Raw genomic sequence first — 19,584 nt, 5'->3', positions numbered from 1 at the left:
CATTTAGTTAGCATTGACATGCCAATAGGAGTTTACAAGGCAACACAAACATGTCTGGTATTCCAAGCTAACAAAATACTCCTAACACAGTGCTTTCTGTCATCTACTGCATAGATGGATGCAGGACAGGCTGTGGGGGGCAAACAGACCCCTCTGCAGGTGGAGCTGAGGGAGGGAGAAGAAAATGGAGGGCCCCAGACCCGTGGAGCCGTAGGGAAATCTACCACAGGGGGAGAACCAAATGAAGTGGACTACGCCAGTATCAACTACTCCCTGCTGAAGAAGAAGACCCCTGAGGAGGCAGAGAAGAAGACCACCACCACAGAGACAGACTATGCCGAAATCAAACGACAGAAGAAGAATGAGGAGGAAGAAGATGGTGGAGAGGGGAGTGGTGTGATGGAAGAGGTGGAATGGGAGGAAGGGGATGAGATGGTAGGGAAGGAAGAGGAGAAAGAGAATGGTAAGCCATTACGAGAGAGAGATGAGGATACAGCACTTTACTCCAACAAGGCTATAATGGGTGGAGAGTGACACAGCAACGTGGGAAATAGCGCACAGTACTATGGCTTCTAATATACAGCACTGCGGTGTTTTCTCATATTCCAGATTGAATGTTTTATGATGATAGAGACTTTGTTTAACTGAAACTACTGTAGGAAATAGTTTTGGTAATTCTTTCTTTTTCAGCCTTGTCTAATGTAATGTTAGTTTTGTAATGATTCTGTTTTTGTGTCACCATGGAAGGACATGGTGTCTCCTCTGATCCATGTTTTTGTATTTTGATTTAACCCTTAACCCTATATATTGAGGCACTACCTTACTTTTGATGTTTGTGTGTATTTTAGTTGTTTGCTATCTGCTAAGAATTTCTAAATGATGTTTTAACTGTCTTGTAGCATGATGTACTACAGTACCCATAATGCTCTGTATCAATATACGGTTTCATCTTGGTAAAGACGTTCCTAAAGCTAACACTATGGTGTCCCGTCTACTTATTAATACATTAGAGGAGGCTGGTGGTAGGAGCTATAGGAGGACAGGTTCATTGTAATGGCAGGAATGGGACAGCAGGGTAGCCTAAGTGGTTAGAGTGTTGGACTGGTAACCGAAAGGTTGCACAGATCAAATCCTCGAGCTGACAATCTGTCCTTCTGCCCCTGAACAAGGCAGTTAACCCACTGTTCCTAGGCTGTCATTGAAAATAAGAATTTGTTCTTAACTGACTTGCCTAGTTAAATAAAGATTAAATAAATACTTGAAACTGTATCAAACATATGAACACCACATGTATGACTCTGTTCCATTAATTCCATTCCAGCCATTAAAACAAGCATGTCCTTCTACAGCTCGTCACACCAGCCTCCTCTGTAATACATGGTGTCAGAAGTTGGATGTCTATTTATTATCTCCACAAATTGTATTCGACAGTGATTACACAGATGGTGTGACTGCAGAGAACAGTAGAGGTTTTCTATAGAACTAATCCAGTTCCTTCACCGTGTATTCTATGTTGACATAATCCAAATGTATATGTTCACGATCATTGTAAATAAGAAGTTGTTCTTCATTGACTTGCCTAAAATAAATGTTACATTTAAATGAAATAAAAATGTAAACAATATTAATATGCTACAAACAAGATAGAGGCACTCCATTTGACATGACAACCGCAAAGCTACATCATTTACAAGCCCACTTCTAAACCCCATTCTCAGTTTGAGTTTTTATCATAATACTCATTTATCAGAAAAGGAAACTGATTTAAGGTGATCTCAACCATCTGCTGGTGTAAGTGAAAACAGAACAACAGGCTCTGATTGGAAGGCAGATGTTTAAAATTAACCCTGAAACTCTCAGATGTCGGCAGAGGTTTCTCACATGGTTTCCTCTGAACAAAAAAAAAACACCAAGAGGTGTGTGTGAGTCACAATAGCAGGAAATGGACACTCCCTTTCACATTATAAATCTGGCTGTGTTGTGGTGGTGGTTTCTTTTGCACTGTACCTGTTACTGAGCTACCGAACAAACCCATGTACAAACACCTGTGTTATTCCTCAGGTTTGGATGAAAAGAAAATGAAGATGTCCCTTTACTGTTAACTGTTCATTTAGAGAGTACGTCACCTGCCAATTGTCAGTGTGAGCATCATGGACTCTGTCGTGTGTACAGTATGTGCTCACACTCATACTGGATTAAGGATGGGATTACAGGATTAGAATGTTCCACTCAAATTAAAGAGCCTGTAAATAGATCTAGCAGACACAGTCAGCACACTTCGCTTGTATTGAGGATGTATCTGCAATTGATCATTGGATAAGGATGTATTTCCCTTTTTAAGGTCTGCCCTTAGGTTTTTTCATCCAGGTCAAAGGTAAGGCACAGGCAGTAGCATACATTAGTACTGTAGACCAGACAGATACTTGGAGCTAAGATAGTGTATTTGTTTACACAACACTTACCACTACCCAACACTGTTATAAAAAAGTTAAATACGTTAAATCTGATTAATTGTGTAAATAAATTGTTTTATTGTGTTCCCACGTATCCCGAGTTGATACAGCAATAAGGGATTGTGTTCCAGGTCCTCGAGGGCTGCACTGTATGTCAGTGTTTGTTCTTGCCTTCTACTCAGATACTAATAAATACCTCAGTATTAAACTGTGTGGACATAACAGCCAATCAATTATCAACTGAATTGATCAATTACGTGCCCAAGAAATGTAATCCTCCACTTTTAAGATGTGTGAGTATTCCTACGTGTTGAGCTATGCTAATGACCATCCGCACCTCTCTCACAGCCATGGCGGCGGATGTTGTATCTCACAGCCTGAACCTCCTGGAGACTCTTAAAGAGTCTATTGAGAACAACAAGCTGTCAGATGTCAAGGATGCTGTGGAGGACCTCCTGATCAGCCGGATCAACCTGGCCGTGGCAGGAGAGCGGGGACCCGAGAAGTCTGCATTCATCAACGCCCTCCGTGGTCTGGGGCCTGAGGATGAAGGAGCCGCCCTATCCCCGTGCCCCACTTCTCCAGAGGAGATGGCCATCTATCCCAACCCTAAGCACCCTGACTTCAGGCTCTGGGACCTTCCACCCACCCCCGCAGCCTTGCCCTTTGACCCAGAAGGGTACATGGAGCGGGTGAAGTTCCTGCGGTACAACGTGGTGGTCATGGCGTTCACACAGAGTCTCCAGGCCAACAGCGTGGCGGTGTTCCTGGAAGCCCGCTCTGTGCAGAGGGACACTGTGTACTTCGCCCTGCTGGCCTCAGAGAAGGACACAGAAAAGGATCTGGAGGAGAGGCGGAAGGCCAGCCTAGAGTTGTTGAAGGCCCAGGGGGTGGCCCTGCCTAAGGTGTTCCTAGTGAGGCCCTCCTGTCTGGAGAAACTTGACTTCCCAGGACTCCTGGAGGAGATGGAGAGGGACCTACCAGAGATCCGGGCCCACGCTCTCCTCCTGGCCCTGCCCACTCTCTCCCCAGTCCTGATCATCCAGAAGAGAGACGCCTTCAAGGCCTTGGTCTGGGCTGCCGCGTCACTCTCTGGTGGGGTGTCGGCCATCCCCGTGCCCCTGGTGGCCTCTATGGTGGACGCCAGAGTGGGTGTGAGGATCCTCACCAAGGCCAGGGCCTCGCTCTGTCTGGACGACGAGTCTGTTGAGCGGTTGGCACGGCAACGCAGCATGGAGCCGGCACGGCTCAAAGCCCTGCGGACGTGTAACCTGTCGGCTGAAGTCACCAAGGGGGAGGTAAAGCTTCGGCTGGCAGCGGCAGAGAAGGAGGTGACCACCAACACGACCCGGCTGATGGAGATGGCCATGCCCAGGCACGCCCGCTCAGCCGGTCGTTCCTTCACTGTCATGTTGCAGGCTCTCAACGGGGCCATCGATGAGATGGTGGTTGACGCAGAGAAGATACTGGCTGCTGCTGGTATTGGAGAGGGGAAATGAAGGAGGTCAAGAGGAGGGCTAGAAATAGTGCAATGAAAAATGTTTTAAAACATTTGCAATGGAAATGCAAATATGCATTGCGTAGGACTTTCCTGCAGACAAATTATCTAGTGGCTTCATGGTTAAAATGTTATTAATATTTTTCATAATTTCATAATTAATAAACATTATTTAAAAAACCCAGCAGAAAATCAGGTGTTTCTATGTCAAAGGGTTTTGTTACATTTCAGTCTCCTGTAATGTACAGTACCAGTCAAAAGTATGGACACACCTATTCGTTCAAGGGTTTTTCTTTTTAAAAATTCTTTTAACACCCCTACTCTTACGATAAGTGCCATGGGGTCTTTAGTGACCACAGAGAGTCAGCACACCCATTTAACGTCCCATCCAAGGGTTTTTCTTTATTTTTACTATTTTCTAAATTGTAGAATATTATTGAAGACTATGAAATAACACATATGGAATCATGTAGTGACCAAAAAAGTGTTAAACAAATCCAAATATATTTGAGATTTTTCAAAGTAGACACCCTTTGCTTTGATGAGAGCTTTGCACACTCTTGGCATTCTCTCAACCAGCTTCACCTGGAATGCTTTTCCGACCGTTTTGAAGGAGTTCCCACATATGCTGAGCACTTGTTGGCTGCTTTTCCTTCACTCTGCGATCCAACTCATCCCAAACCATCTCAATTGGTTTAAGGTCAGGTGATTGTGGAAGCCAGGTCATCTGATGAAGCACTCCATCACACACTTTCCTGGTCAAATAGCCCTTACATAGCCTGGAGGTATGTTGGGTACAACAAATGACAGTCACACTAAGCCCAAACCAGATTAGATGGCGTACTGCTGCAGAATGCTGTGGTAGTCATGCTGGTTAAGTGCGCCTTCAATTCTAAATAAATCACTGACAGTGTCACGAGCAAAGCACCCCCACACCACCTCCTCCATGCTTCACGGTGGGAACCACACATGCAGAGATCATCCCCTCACCTTCTCTGTGTCTCACAAAGACATGGCGGTTGGAACCAAACTCATGGAACCATGAGTTTGGTTTGGAACCAAACTCATCAAACCAAAGGACAGATTTCAACCAGTCTAATGTTCATTGCTTGTGTTTCTTGGCCCAAGCAATTATTTTATTTTTATTGGTGTCTATCTACACTATCTACCTAGAGAGTTTTCATCTGTATTTTTCGTAGCTGTCTACATACCACCACAGACCAATGCTGGCACTAAGAGTGCACTCAATGAGCAGTATTCCGCCATAAGCAAACAAGAAAACGCTCATCCAGAAGGAGGCACTCCTAGTGTCCGGGGACTTTAATGCAGGAAAACTAAAATCTGTTTTACCAAATTTCTATCAGCATGTTAAACATGCAACCAGAGGCAAAAACAAATCTACACCCCCTTTACTCAAATCAAATCAATTCAAAGTTTTTTTGTCATGTGCACCGAATACAACAGGTGAAATGCTTACTTACAGGCTCTAACCAACAGTGCAAAAAAGGTATCAGGTGAGCAATATGTAAGTAAAGAAATAAAAACAACAGTAAATAGACGTTGAAAGATAACAGTAGAAAGGTTATATAGAGGCACTGGTTAGTCGGGGTGATTGAGGTAGTATGTACATGTAGATATGGTTAAAGGGACTATGCATATATGATAAACAGAGTGATCCTGATTTCGACCACTGCAGCAAAATCCAAGTCCGTGTTTCAGTAACTTTTCTTCCATTTGGTGCCTTTTGAATGTGACCCTGTTCTTTTCATATCACTTTTGCTCAGTTTGTATTTATGCTCAGTTATTACATTTACTGTGGGTGCATTTATGGGCTTTTACATGTTTTGTTATCCACAATCAATAGCAGTGCCAATGTGTATAGGAGTTATTCAACTTGAATACAGTAACCTGGGCAGTATAGCATGTTGTCCTTATATGCAATACAATATTTTCACAGACAAAGACGAGTCAGCACTGTATTTTTGCTTAATAAATCAGCAGGGTTTTACTCAGAAAGTATGGCACAGTACAGTGCCTCATGTTCTTCATGTACAACAACCCCACACACTACACATACTGTAAATTTGAACTAAACACCTAAACACGTCTAAGCTCACTTCACAAATACAGTTCTGAACAGCGCAGAATGGAAACCAGATACAGTACCTACCTCCATCATCAACCCCGAATCATACAAATAGACGCTTCTGTCTGTCATGCTTGGATGTTCATGCAAAAACAAATGCAAAGCCTGGCAGATTTTGGGTTCGTCTTTTAGTTTCTCATCCTTATCTTGAGAAGACAGATATGCTGCAGATATAGTATCTTTCACGAGACAGTCATCACAGCGAATCCCTTCTGAGGTAAGTAGAAACAACTTTGTGAATGTTTGCTATTTCTTTTACGATTGTCTACCCATTATAAAGTGAGAAATGTATCCTGGATACATCTTTAATTGCGGTTAAAACGAGCTGATAATGTGAAATACCAATATGTGCACATTGAGATAGGAACGTTGCTCAAATGCTGTCAGTTCCACTTTAAAGTCATAATAAAGTGTCACCAATACATTTCTTACATGAGAATGTACAGTCATTTAGATATTTCTGTCTCAATGATATGGTAATAATGAGAGAGAGAACCAACAATTGCAAGACAGAATAATCGAATGGGAAGTGTAAATTTAAGTTCCTGGCCTCCACCTGACACCTAACAAAGGTTACTGCCAATACAATTTACAGTAAACGTTACTTGTACAAGTGAAACTTCTAAACAGATATTTATATTATTGTGGAAGTGTTTATTACTATCCTTGAAGTGAGCAGAGGGGATTAAATAATAATTCACAGCGGCACTTTCGAAAGCGAGTACATCAAATAAATGCCACCTATAAAAATAATAATCCACATTTGGATAGGCTACTAATTACAAAATAAATAAAGTAATCAAAATAAGTACGAAATTAACCAAATAAATACAGTGCAAATACGTGTAAGGCACACAACATAATATTCTTGCAAAGGCTACATTTATTTCGAATAATACGCATTGTGAATACAGGCTTTGAAAATGAAACAAAAAAAAGTGCAACAAGAACCATTCGGCCTATTTTTCTTTTCATTATATATGAACCTACCTAAAGGTTTCTGGCATGGAACAAAATCATGTTCACCTTTTCTGGTTTAATAGACTGCAGAGTGGGGTAACAATATTTCCTGCTGTAGGCTTACTGAAAAAAACGTTCAGACGGGAACTTTTTTTGCACAGATGCAGAGGTATTTGATGGCGACGTTGACAAAGAGCGGAAATCGATCCTCATTCCCTCTCCCCAATGCCACTAGGTCATACATTTACATTTTGTTGGGTGGATGTGAAGCTCCGCGCTGGCCCGCTGTTGTGAACGGAGTATGACCTTTTGCTTAGCTCTCCCAAGAACACTGCCCAGTGATGTCTTCTATGTTGAACATGCAAACTCGATCTCTATTCTAATTCAAAATCACAATTGAAAGGGTCTCGTATCACCCTGCAGGTCTAAAACGTTTGATTCCAAATCACCATTCAAAGTTATCGGTAACACATATCACCATATGATTGGTTAATATGTGTTTACTTATTTGTACACATGAAAATACAATATTGGTAAAATGATTTCCACATGATTAGACTTTAATCGGTGGTTTGTGCATGACACAGGCTGCATTGTAGACCGTTTACCGCGTTGGTAGGCAACGCAACAAAGCACTCCCCTTTCCCCTGGTAAAAACAAAACAAAAGACAATACAATCGTATATCAACGATGTTTGGACAGGTTGATGGGACGATGTGTCATTCCAGACAATCCATATAGACCCCTAGTCCCAGGAATAATATTGTAGCCCTATTCGCATGGGACTAATATTACCAGAGAACATTGGTTATGCATGTACTACCCCCGAATACCCGTTATTCTAGAGGACGATTCGGACTGAATTAGTTTTTTTCCAAACTGCCACCTTTAATTACATATATTTTTGTTTTATACATTGGCAGTTAGGACGGAAGCCTGGAGTTTTTTTTATAGGAGTGAAGACATTTCAACAAGTCCTGGCGACAGGTGACACTGATAACTCGAGTTTGGTTCTCAAGTTTCTAGACCATACAAAGCCATCTTTGGTATAGTGTCGACATAATATTTGAATTGAGGAAGTGTGATCAAAATCATGAGGATAATTTAGCGATCGGCAGTAGAAAGCCCAATACGGACGGGATACATTTTACTGGGGGTGCTCAAGGTAATGTAATTATGTACAAAAGCACAAATCACCACATCCGTAATTTTAGTCTGGTCTGAATCTGCCATGTCAGTAATTTTTATTTGTCAGGAAGGTTATTATCCCAGCCCTAAAAATCGATAGTTTTTCAGCAAACTCTCAGGTGCTCTGATAATACTCATCCCGTGCGGATCGTAATCCCTGTGTTTTGGGGAAATTACAGAGTTTAACAGGTGCTGCACCCAGTTTGGGGTAAGAACATGGGAACAAATTGATCAACTCAAATCAAATTGTATTAATCACATGCGCCGAATACAACCTTAAAGTGAAATGCTTACTTACGACCCCCTAACCAACAATGGAGTTTAAAAAAACGGCTAAGAAAAATAAATAAAAGTAACAAGTAATTAAAGAACAGCAGTAAAATAACAATAGCGAGACTATATACAGGGGGGTACCAGTACAGAGTCAATGTAAGGGGGCACCGGTTATTTGAGGTAATATGTACATGAAGGTAGAGTTATTAGAGTGACTATGCATAGATGACAACAACAAAGTGTAGCAGCGGTGTGAAAAAGGAGGAGGAGGGGGGCAATGCAAATAGTCTGGGTAGCCATTTGATTAGGTGTTCAGGAGTCGAAATGGCTTGGGGGTAGAAGCTCTTTAGAAGCCTCTTGGACCTAGACTTGGTGCTCTGGTGGTAGCAGAGAGAACAGTCTATGACTAGGGTGGCTGGAGTCTTTGACAATTTGTAGGACCTTCCTCTATAGGTCCTTCCTCCGCCTGGTATAGAGGTCTGGATGGCAGGAAGCTTGGCCCTGGTGATGAACTGGGACGTTCGCACTACCCTCTGTAGTGCCTTGCGGTCGTAGGCCGAGCAGTTGCCATGAGTTTTGCTAGGTGGACCTCTCTTGGCAGGTTTGTTGTGGTGCCATATTGGATTTGATGGTGCTCCGTAGGATGTTCAAAGTTTTGGATATTTTTTTATAACCCAACCCTGATCTGTACTTCTGCACAACTTTGTCCCTGACCTGTTTGGAGAGCTCCTTGGTCTTCATGGTGCCGCTTGCTTGGTGGTGCCCCTTGTTTAGTGGTGTTACAGACTCTGGGGCCTTTCAGAACAGGTGTACAGTATATATACTTGAGAACTTGTGACAGATCATGTGACACTTAGATTGCACACAGGTGGACTTTATTTAACTAATTGCGTAACGTCTGAAGGTAATTGGCTGCACCAGATCTTATTTAGGGGCTTCATAGCAAAGGGGGTGAATAAATATGCACCCACCACCTTTCCGGTTTTTATTTTTGAAACAGGCTTTTTTTCACTTCACCAATTTGGACTATTCTGAGTATGTCCATTCCATGAAATCCAAATAAAATCCAATTTAATTTACAGGTTGTAATGCAACAAAATAGGAAAAACGCCAAGGGGGATAAATACTTTTGCAAGGCACTGTATACCCATGTGCTGTCTCCTCATTGGTTATGCCCATGTGGGTGATTGAAAGATGAACTGAGGTCGGTTGGTTGTGATAATACACCTTATTATAAAAGTTAGATGCCAATCACCATATAAAGTCCAAAGAAGAAAAAGTCTGGAAGGAGGAGAGATGACTAGAAACGATTCGGTTGACCGTTTTATGTGTGGATTAATTGTCAGAGTAGAGGACCTTGTCCATTTCAGGTCAAATAACAACTCAATGTTTATATCCCAGGACAATTTAGCATTAAACATTTATGGGAATTTAGCTGGCTAGCGTGCAGTTGCTAGCTAATGTGTCCTATTTCGCTAGCTAGCTTGCTGTTGCTAGCTAATTTGTCCTGGGTTATAAACATTTAGCTGTTAGTTTACCTGAAATGCACAAGGTCCTCTACTGCATTCTAATGTCGAACAGTATCAAGTGAAAGGTTTTACTCATGCTCAGTTCTAGGGTCTGGAGTATTCCAGATGTGGAAATTTGAAGTAGAAGTTATGGAACTCCCTCACGTGCTTGTGTTATGGAAAAAAGTCCACAATGAAAATGACATTATATGTGGAGAATAATAGGCAACATTTGCATCTGTTGGTCATCAAGTTGGCTATTCATTTCTATGCCATTGCAGCCTACTGTAGCGTACCATTTGATATAATAAATATGTACATCTATATTGAAATTAAGATATCACTGGAGTCATTGCAAATCAATTTATGCCACTTGTGTAGCCTACCTGGAGCTGGCAAATTGATTTAATAAACTAACTCTGTTCAATCAATCAAATGTATTAATTAATAAAGCCCTTTTTACATCAGCTGATGTCACAAAGGGCTGTACAAAAACCCAGCCTAAAACCCCAAACAGCAAGCAATGCAGATGTAGAAGCACGGTGACTAGGAATAACTCCCTAGAATGGCCGGAACCTAGGAAGAAACGTAGAGAGGAACCAGGTTCTGAGGGGTGGCCATGTAACAGTACATGGCCAAGATGCTGTTTTAAACTTGTGTTATTATTAAGTTATACATTGTCATGTTTAGTTAATTCAATTGGAAGTTATCAATTGTGATCATGGTCACAGCTCTATCACAAATGTATCATTCTCCACATTTAATGTCAGTTTCATTGTGGGTTTTCCCCTGAAATGAGATGTAGGCATGTTGGCCTATCAGGGCTATAGGCTTCCTGCATCTAGCTCAGCAAACCATGGCAAAATTAAATTGCAATTATAATCCCAGATTTTAGTCAGTAGCCTACGCCTATTGAAATAACAAGTCAATTACGCAAATAGGCCATTTATAACCATTTGTAGTCTTAAACATCTGGCACATAATAATAATGTAATTGCCAGAAAATAGCATAACATTTGTTTTTTGAAGTTCATCTAAGTGTTTCCTGCACAGAGATTTCGAGATCCTCTGCCCAACTTTCATCACTCAAACTCTCCTGTTGGATTTATCTGTAGTTATGAACATATGCAAACAGGATTTATTTGAACTGGGTGGTTTGAGCCTTGAATGGTGATTGGTTGAAAGCCGTGGTATATCAGATGTGTACCACTGGAATGACAACTGTTTTTTCTTCTAATTACGTTGGTAACCAGTTTATAATAGCAATAAGGCACCTCAGGGGTTTATGGTATATGGCCAATATACCACGGCTAAGGGCTGTTCTTTGTGGTATATGGCCAATATACTATGGCCAAGGGCTATGACCTAAGAACTAACTGTGCTTAGCCATGGTATATTGGCCATAGACCACACCTCCCAGGGCCTTATTGCTTAATCATAGCAGTCAAAGCAGGTTAAATTTACATCCACTGATGGAAAATGATCTGGAGATTTTAATAAGGGCGATTTATCTTTTTTCTTGTGACATATTCTTAAACTAGCAATAACTATTATTCTGATGAAAAACCACATTTTTCTTCTTAGCGTTTAAAAATGATTTCGATATTTCTTCTTAATTCGCTCAGTAATGTTATGGAAAAAGGGTTTATTAGATAAATGTGGCAACTCTCTCGCGAAAAACATTTTTTGGGGCTAGTTTTTAGGCCTTGTGAGAAGGTTTTCAGAGGTCAAATACATTTTAGTCAGACCTGGCAACCCTGCACGTGCCTGCCATCATTCACTTTGAACTGGACTGTTGCAACAGCGTAACTTTAGATCATTATAACTCATTCTCCATAAGATACCAAATACACCTTAATGTATTTCTGCAAATATGTAAACACCACGGGAGTTCTCTTACGTTTGGGAAATGTACAGTCCTATTGATCAAACATCCATGAAAAGGTAGTCTCTCTCTCCCACAGTTATTATGCACATCAACAACAACAAGATCAAGAACTAATGCTAGCTAGAAATCTACAGTAACAAAGGAACATTAGATAAACCCTCTCACAGTTTTACACAAAATTGCACTGATTAACGATGGGGAATTGTAGCCTACTCGTCCTGCAGCTTGCCTGCCAATGTATGCTTGCCCCAACCAAGCACCCAAGCACCCAAGCAAACTGGCTAAAGTTGGATAGCTTGCTAGCTAGCTACTTCCAGACACAAATGAGAGAACACCTCACTCTGACCTTTACACTTGCACAGCTGGTTAGGCTGTTTACATGTTACCTAGAACGTTTGTGACTAACTATTACTTTTTTGTCTACAATTACAGACACCGGTCATATGCAGCAAGTGTTGTGCATTCATAAATGCATCAGTTATTCTCCGTTCTGGCACACTCAGAGGTGAGTGCTCTGAAATCAGAATAGATAGCCAGAGTGAATTTGCAAACGCAAGAGATATGATAACTGGATAACAGTCATTCAAGTTCTTGCTAGCTAACCAAATGACACCTGCATCTCTAGCTGTGTAATAGCCATAGAAAAACTGTATGAGGAAAGAAGTATGGAGAGCGATAGCTGCCAAAAGGTTGAACATACATATCTTAAGAAAAGCCATGCGTGAAACATGAAACATAAATGTTAAATTAGATCTATAAACGTTTTCCGAGTGGCTCAGCTGTCTAAGGCACTGCATCGCAGTGCATGAGGCATCACTCCAGACCAGGAGACTCATGAGGCGGCGAACATTTGGCCAGCGTCGTCCAGTTTAGGGGAGGGTTTGACCGGACAGAATTTCCTTGTCCCATCACGCTCTAGCTACTCCTTGTGGACGCCAGCTGGATAGTGTTTCCTACGACACATTTGTGCGGCTGGCTTCCGGATTAAGCGAGTCTGTGGCAAGATGCAGTGCGGCTTGGCAGGGTCGTGTTTCGGAGGATGCATGGCTCTCGACCTTCGCCTCACCCGAGTCCATAGGGGAGTTGCAGCGATTGGACAAGACTAACTACCAATTGGATATTATGAAATTGGGAGAAAAAGGGGTAAAAAATATGTTAAATTCTTACTTTACATCTCCCTTTACTCAGTAACAGATCTTTTTTAGAAATACAAACTTTTGTCAGTAATGTGGCATCTGCAAAGGACACGAACCGAACGTAGCTCGTCGAAGTTAGCTAGTCAGTCAAGCAGCTCTGGCACAGACATTAGAGTTGCTTTGCATCTTCCGGTTTCATTTCCAAAATACAATTCTAGAGAGCTTGTTTTTGAACTGCATTCAATAACAACGTTATACCAGTAGATGGCGTAGTACAGGCTTGGGACTTCAGCAAATGACTTGTGTGAGAATGATAAAGACACAGAAGAGCTTTGTCTAGAATAACTGCCTGAGCTGCAGAATAGAAAGTAAATATGATTTAGGCTTATTCCTCTATCTAAATATCCCATGCTGTTGTGTGTTATTTAATGGCCATATAATTGCATAGCTTTTGTTACTGTTGTATTAGTGAATTCCACTCTGTATGTGTCATGTCTTGTTATGTCTGTTCCTGTCCTTTCTCTTCACTCTGTCTCTCTCTGCTGGTCTTTTTAGGTTACCTTCTCTGTCTCTCATTCTTCAGCTGTTCTACATCTCCCCTAACTAGCTCATTCACTCTTTCACACCTGTTCTCTCTTCCCCCTCTGATTAGGTCTCTATTTCTCTCTCTGTTCCTGCTACTTTCAGTGTCTGATTCTTGTTTGTGTTTTTGATGCCAGAAGCAAGCTGTCGTCTCGTTTGCTTCCACCTTGTCCTATCCTGTCGGAGTCTGCCTGGCAGGTGCATCCTGCACAATACTACGTTCTTTTTGTTCCATTGTCAACGTTGGAAGAGGATTTATGCCATTCCTGTTTTTCATTAAAGAACTCTGTTTTCTGTTAAAACCGCTTTTGGGTCTTCACTCAAGTACATAACAGTATGTAGGCTTGTCATAGCTGTTTGCGTTGCACAACCTCATCACGCAGAGGCAATAACCATATCATTAAATGAAACAAAACAAAATATTGTTTAAGTCTTGGCTATAACCTGTCCTGAGCGAAATAGCCCAGGGGCCCAAAATGGTCAAGACTATCTATAGCCTACTCTATTCCTATTGCCAGATCTGTTTTCCCAATCAGCCACTGCTTCTTCAACTATTTTGTCTAAAATGTATTTAGAGGCTATATTTAGAGGCTTGTGGGTTGGGTCTCTTTTTAAAGGGATCCCTATAATAAAAACAGTTAGAAAACACAAATAGAGTTTAAAAAAAAAATCCGCAACACACGAGTACCCGAAATGATTATCTAAATTGCAATGCCTACAAGTTGAAGGCTTATTTTGTATTTGGACAGGCCTAAAGGAAACATTTAATTATTAAAGTGATAGGCTAAAGAACTTTGGAGAATGTAGATCATTTTGATACACACATGGATTTCAATAAACAAATGGATAAGACTGTTCTACTCTCTTTGATTTAGGTCCTATCTCAACTCAGACAAATGACTGAGTTGGGTGACATATTGACTGACTGACTTAACTGAATGAAGGATGATTGAAATGTTCAAATACCTTGGAAGGACGAGTTGCAAGCATCATCCATGCTCTGCACTTTATTTGGCTAGTAGACAAATAGGCTGACATTAGGGAATAATGACTCTATGGCTGCATGCCCCCAGAAAGGCATCTTCTGAGACTGAGGGGTGCTTTTCCGAAGGCGAATGGTGCTGCATGGAGATGACAAGCTCATCAACTGGGCAGCAGTGTCACAATGGAGGGAATAGCCTATACGGAGACGACCCAAGACTACTGCAACAGAGTTATTGTAAAATGTGGTAATAAGCTTATGCCAGACTTAGCCGCCATTTAACCTCTCCCTTGTTCATTTCAAAGTCCATATGTTCATGACCGGATTCATATAAATCATGTCAAATTATTTTGCATTCATATTAACCCCTCTTACAGAATATGCTTTGGCAAGATTTTGAGTGATGAAATAAATGTCAAAATATTCTATTAAAAACAAATTTTAGTGGTAAAGACTCCAGTGGTCATACATAATTCATATATTCAACATCTATAATTATTATTCTACGTTTCATTATTCCTGGTAGATACTACCGCTATGATAACAGACAGAGCCCAGATGATGGTGCACTATTGAAATAGTCATATTTTGATAAGGTGCATGCATGGGATGTCCACGTCACCCAGAGAAATGCCCATGTTGTAGCGATACACCTAGCAGACTGAAACTTCACTATTGTAGGCATAGTACAGCTTTCTAGACTTGCGCTGGTAAACAAATCCATTACATTATCTAACTAATGTGAAGTAAACTCAACTGAGGAGTAACAGAAAATGGAGACTTTTAACTTGAAAACGTGCAGGATATCTCTTTTCGGCTTCCCTGACTTGCGTTTTTTTGATACTGGGTTATGCTTGTTTGCGTGGAACTCCTCACAGGCTATTTGGTGTAATTTTTTTGTTGTTGGTGAGATGAAACTGACAAAACTCCGAAAGGTATTATTGTACATCAGAATTGCAACACAAGATTTGTTCAACCCTAAAATATTAGTTTGTAATCACAACATGGTGTTTGAAAGTTTACAGATTAAATTTCACGTTTACGTTTCATGTTTTACGCATGGCTTTTCTTACGATCCTAACAATTTACATTTGGATTTTATTACGATCCTAGCGATACGTACATTCAACCTTTTGGCATGTTTCACGCTCCATAAATAGATACGCTAGCCTAGTAGCCACGTTATGACTGACATGTGATCACTGCCCTTGCTAGTTGGATTGTGTTGAAACTGAAACAGTGCATCCCGAATGGAGGCAGCAAACAATGTACCAGGCCAGTTGTGATTTACAACCTGATAGCAATATTTGTTGGACTACCAAGAAATGTATTAGTGAATTATATTAATCATGCATTGAACTGCGTCCATCTATTCTGCCAACAATGCATTAGTGTACGTCATGGAATGTTGATTAAAAAATGACCGATTTTTAAAACCTCTTATGGCGTTGGTTTTGTAGCATAAACTGGGAATTTTATATTTTTCACTGATGTGATCTGTTTGTTTCATATCTGCAAAGTAGATAAAATGCTGTCAGTTCTACTTTAAGCCATTAATATGTTATTTATAAAGTATGTGTTTTAATACAGTTATTATACATTTTTACCAATATAGGTCTCTGTTGTTGGTGTAAAAAAAGGCATGGAATTGAATAACCAAAAGAACAGCTGAAAGAATGTCACCTCATGTCTTGAGCATCAAGGGCAGTGTTATTTCAGACTGTTGTCGTGTCTTTGGCTATGCCGGAATAAAGTGATTGACATGCTATTCTATAAAATAATTTCTCCGTAATTAATATCACCTGATTGAGCTAATCATGTAAATGTAATTAACTAGAGAGTCGGGCACCACAAAATAATATTTATAGAGTTGTTATCTTCCGAATAAACTCTTAAAGACCTAGTAATATTTTACATCAATAGCAGTCAACATTAATCCTCATCTTAATTCAGTCTCATCTAAAAGCTAACAATTTGAATCAGCAATACAAAATTGGGTTTAATCATTTATTTACATAATTAAATCATAACTTGATTACAAATTACGTCATAAAGGAAAATGTCCCTAGCGGGCAGAACAGATATGACAGCTTGTTACACAAAGGAAAGGGGCTGGGTTTGAGTGAAAGAGTGGGAAGACTGAGGGACACAGGGAGAAGCTGGGCTATCGTAAATACAGTATCTGATGCATTCTAAATTACCGCCCATTTGGAAAAGGAAAATGCAATAAATATTTACTCTGAGCTGCGCTTCGGTATGTTGGTGGTAGATGGAAGGCCGTGTTGCCAAACCAAGTCCTTTGAAGAATGTCTCTGGTTGTCAATTGAATATGTTGTAGTAACGTCATTGTGTGATAGACGGGATACTCTGTCTGTTCCTTCCTAACCCTCGTTTGCAGCTGCTGTTGCTAACTCAACGGCTAGGAGCTATCACTTCTGTAGTGAATAAGAGTTCAAAGTTCATACCATTCGCAACCAAAGCTCACACTGATGTTGGCTTCATTCTGTAGTTATTATCTGAACCATTCTGACATTGGACCGTCGTCCTCACATCATCGGAACAGGAAGTTATATTGTCGTCAAGGGCTTATATAGGAAGGGAGAGGAGGGCGTGTTTGAAAAGTTTTATAGCCCATATGTCCCTTCACAGGGACGGGCCACTGATTGAGCAGAGCCCTGTCTTATGAAAACCCAATTATCACATTTTAGAAGCTAAAATCACATTTCATCCCATCACGAATAATTTCATATTCAAACATTTAAATTGAACAACTATTCCATGTGAATCCGATAACTCTGATGTGTAGACTTTCCACTGTAGAGTTTATGTCATCTTATCATTGATGAGAATGTCTCAGATGACAACCGAACTGACATCATATTCAATAAGTACCACCGCATATGTTCAATTGTTCGGATTACCAGAATATAGTTCATCCCCCCCCACCTTCTGATGTTCCCAGAATTTCTATATTAACCAAGGTTTTTGCAAATGTAACATCAGTAGGGTAGAGAGGAAAAATGGGGGAAGAGATATTTATGACTGTCATAAACCTACCCCCCAGGCCAACGTCATAACACTGTCTACTTAACCAGTGAACCAGAGAGGCATATGCAGCTGAGATATGCTTTGCACACACACACACACACTCCCACGTGCGTACACAGATATATACACACCCCCACATACGTACTTACGTACGCACGCACACGCACACACACGCACGCACGCACGCACGCACGCACACACACACACACACACACACACACACACACACACACACACTAATAGTATGTTTCTACTACAGATATCCAGTAATAGTCATGATACTCAAGAGAACAGTTGCAATGTTCCATTTCTTGACAGTTCTTCTGATGCTGATAAATGGTAGGTGAACATTTGATCTTATTTAGTTACATATTAAGTGTACCGTGCATTCAGAAAGTATTCAGACCCCTTGACATTTCCCACATTTTATTACTTTACAACCTTATTCTAAAATTGATTAAATTGTTTATTTCAGGTTTCTATACATTTTTGCAAATATTATATTTACATAGGTATTCAGACCCTTTAGTCAGTACTTTGTTGAAGCACCTTTGGCATCGATTACAGCTTTGAGTCTTCTTGGGTGTGACTGGAGCAGGTTTTCATCAAGGATCTCTCTGTACTCTCTGCTCCGTTCATCTTTCCCTGGATCCTGACTAGTCTCCCAGTCCCTGCCGCTAAAAACATCCCCACACCATGACGTTGCCACCACCATGCTTCAGCGTAGGCATGGTGCCAGGTTTCCTCCAGACATTATGCTTGGCATTCAGGCCAAAGAGTACAATCTTGGTTTCATCAGGCCAGAGAATCTTGTTTTTGCTCTGACATGCACTGTCAACAGTGGGATCTTAGACAGGTGTGTGTCTTTCCAAATCATGTCCAACAATAGAATTTTCCACAGATGGACTCCAATCAAGTTGTAGAAACATCTCAAGGATGATCAATGGAAACAGGATGCACCTGAGCTCCATTTTGAGTCATATAACAAAGGATCTGAAAGCGTATGTTAATAACGTATCTGTTTTTTATTTTCAATACATTTGCAAACATTTCTAAAAAACAGTTTTCACTTTTTCGTTATGTGGTATTGTGTGTAGATTATTGAGAAAAACAATTAATTTAATCCTTTTTCAAATAAGGATGTAAATTTACAAAATGTGGAAAAGGTCAAGGGGTCTGAATACTTTCCTGTCACTCCTGCTCCCGCTCTTCCTCCCTGGCGCTCGAGGGCACCAGGCTTCCCAGCACTACACACTCCTGCCACCATCATCACACACACCTGCTTCCCTCGTCAAGCACATCAGAGATTCATTGGACTCACATGGGCTCAATCACCTGTGTTATTACCTCCACTATATCTGTCTGTTTCCCAGCTCTGTTTCCTGCTTCAGCATTAATTGTCATATGTCTTTGTATTACTCGGTTCTGACGCTGTTTCTGTCCTGTTCCATGTCTGTGCAAAATTAAATGTTCACTCTCCGAACCTGCTTCTCATCTCCAGCGTCGGTTCTTACACTTTCCGAATGCACTGTAACTGTTACTGTCAGGTGCACTGAAAACCATATATTCCATATCATTTTATAAATGTTTCAATTGCTTTGGTGCTATTTTTGAAGTATGAGGTGGATTTTCAAAACTCTTAGTACAAAACTCCAAACTGGTAACGCTTGTAACACAGCAAGTCTCATATTCAAAACATTTTATTGTGCTTTCATTTTGTTTGGACATATCTTTCACCACACCACCTTTGGTCCAACATATACATTTACTGTGAAATACCATGGGAACATTGATTTAATCACCAAAACACAACATAATCATCTCTTCTCAATGTAGTTATTAACCATTTAGTCCAATAGCAAAAAATGCAAGATACATACACTATATATAAAAAGTATGAAGACACCCCTTCAAATTAGTGG

The 19,584-nt window shown here is 40.7% G+C and overlaps 3 protein-coding genes across 5 annotated transcripts in view; all 3 read left to right on the top strand.

Moving 5' to 3' along the window:
• The window catches only part of LOC135519670 (uncharacterized), a 30,281-nt gene extending 28,935 nt beyond the window's left edge, over positions 1–1,346 (top strand). Inside the window, exon 17 of the mRNA XM_064944908.1 lies at positions 115–1,346. Coding sequence (XP_064800980.1) covers positions 115–534 — 420 coding nt within the window. The 3' untranslated portion in view covers positions 535–1,346. The remainder of the gene's footprint in view (positions 1–114) is intronic.
• A 1,457-nt stretch (positions 1,347–2,803) lies between these two features.
• On the top strand, positions 2,804–3,952 carry irgq2 (immunity-related GTPase family, q2). Its single transcript, XM_064947168.1, has one exon. The coding sequence runs from the start codon at positions 2,804–2,806 to the stop codon at positions 3,950–3,952; it is 1,149 nt and encodes a 382-aa protein (XP_064803240.1).
• A 2,244-nt stretch (positions 3,953–6,196) lies between these two features.
• The window catches only part of si:dkey-24p1.1 (uncharacterized protein LOC556718 homolog), a 30,514-nt gene continuing 17,126 nt past the window's right edge, over positions 6,197–19,584 (top strand). The window contains exons 1-3 of one of the 3 annotated variants that reach the window (XM_064945498.1): positions 6,197–6,314; positions 12,347–12,419; positions 17,922–18,001. In XM_064945498.1, the coding sequence (XP_064801570.1) occupies positions 12,358–12,419; positions 17,922–18,001 (142 nt within the window). In that variant the 5' untranslated portion in view covers positions 6,197–6,314; positions 12,347–12,357. The remainder of the gene's footprint in view (positions 6,315–12,346; positions 12,420–17,921; positions 18,002–19,584) is intronic. The other 2 variants (XM_064945499.1, XM_064945500.1) reach the window with 2 other exon arrangements.

The sequence above is a fragment of the Oncorhynchus masou genome, chromosome 29, assembly GCF_036934945.1.
Source record: "Oncorhynchus masou masou isolate Uvic2021 chromosome 29, UVic_Omas_1.1, whole genome shotgun sequence".
In the NCBI taxonomy this organism is placed as follows: domain Eukaryota; kingdom Metazoa; phylum Chordata; class Actinopteri; order Salmoniformes; family Salmonidae; genus Oncorhynchus; species Oncorhynchus masou.
Note: the sequence above shows the minus strand (reverse complement) of the source record. Positions and strands in the feature narration are given on the sequence as shown.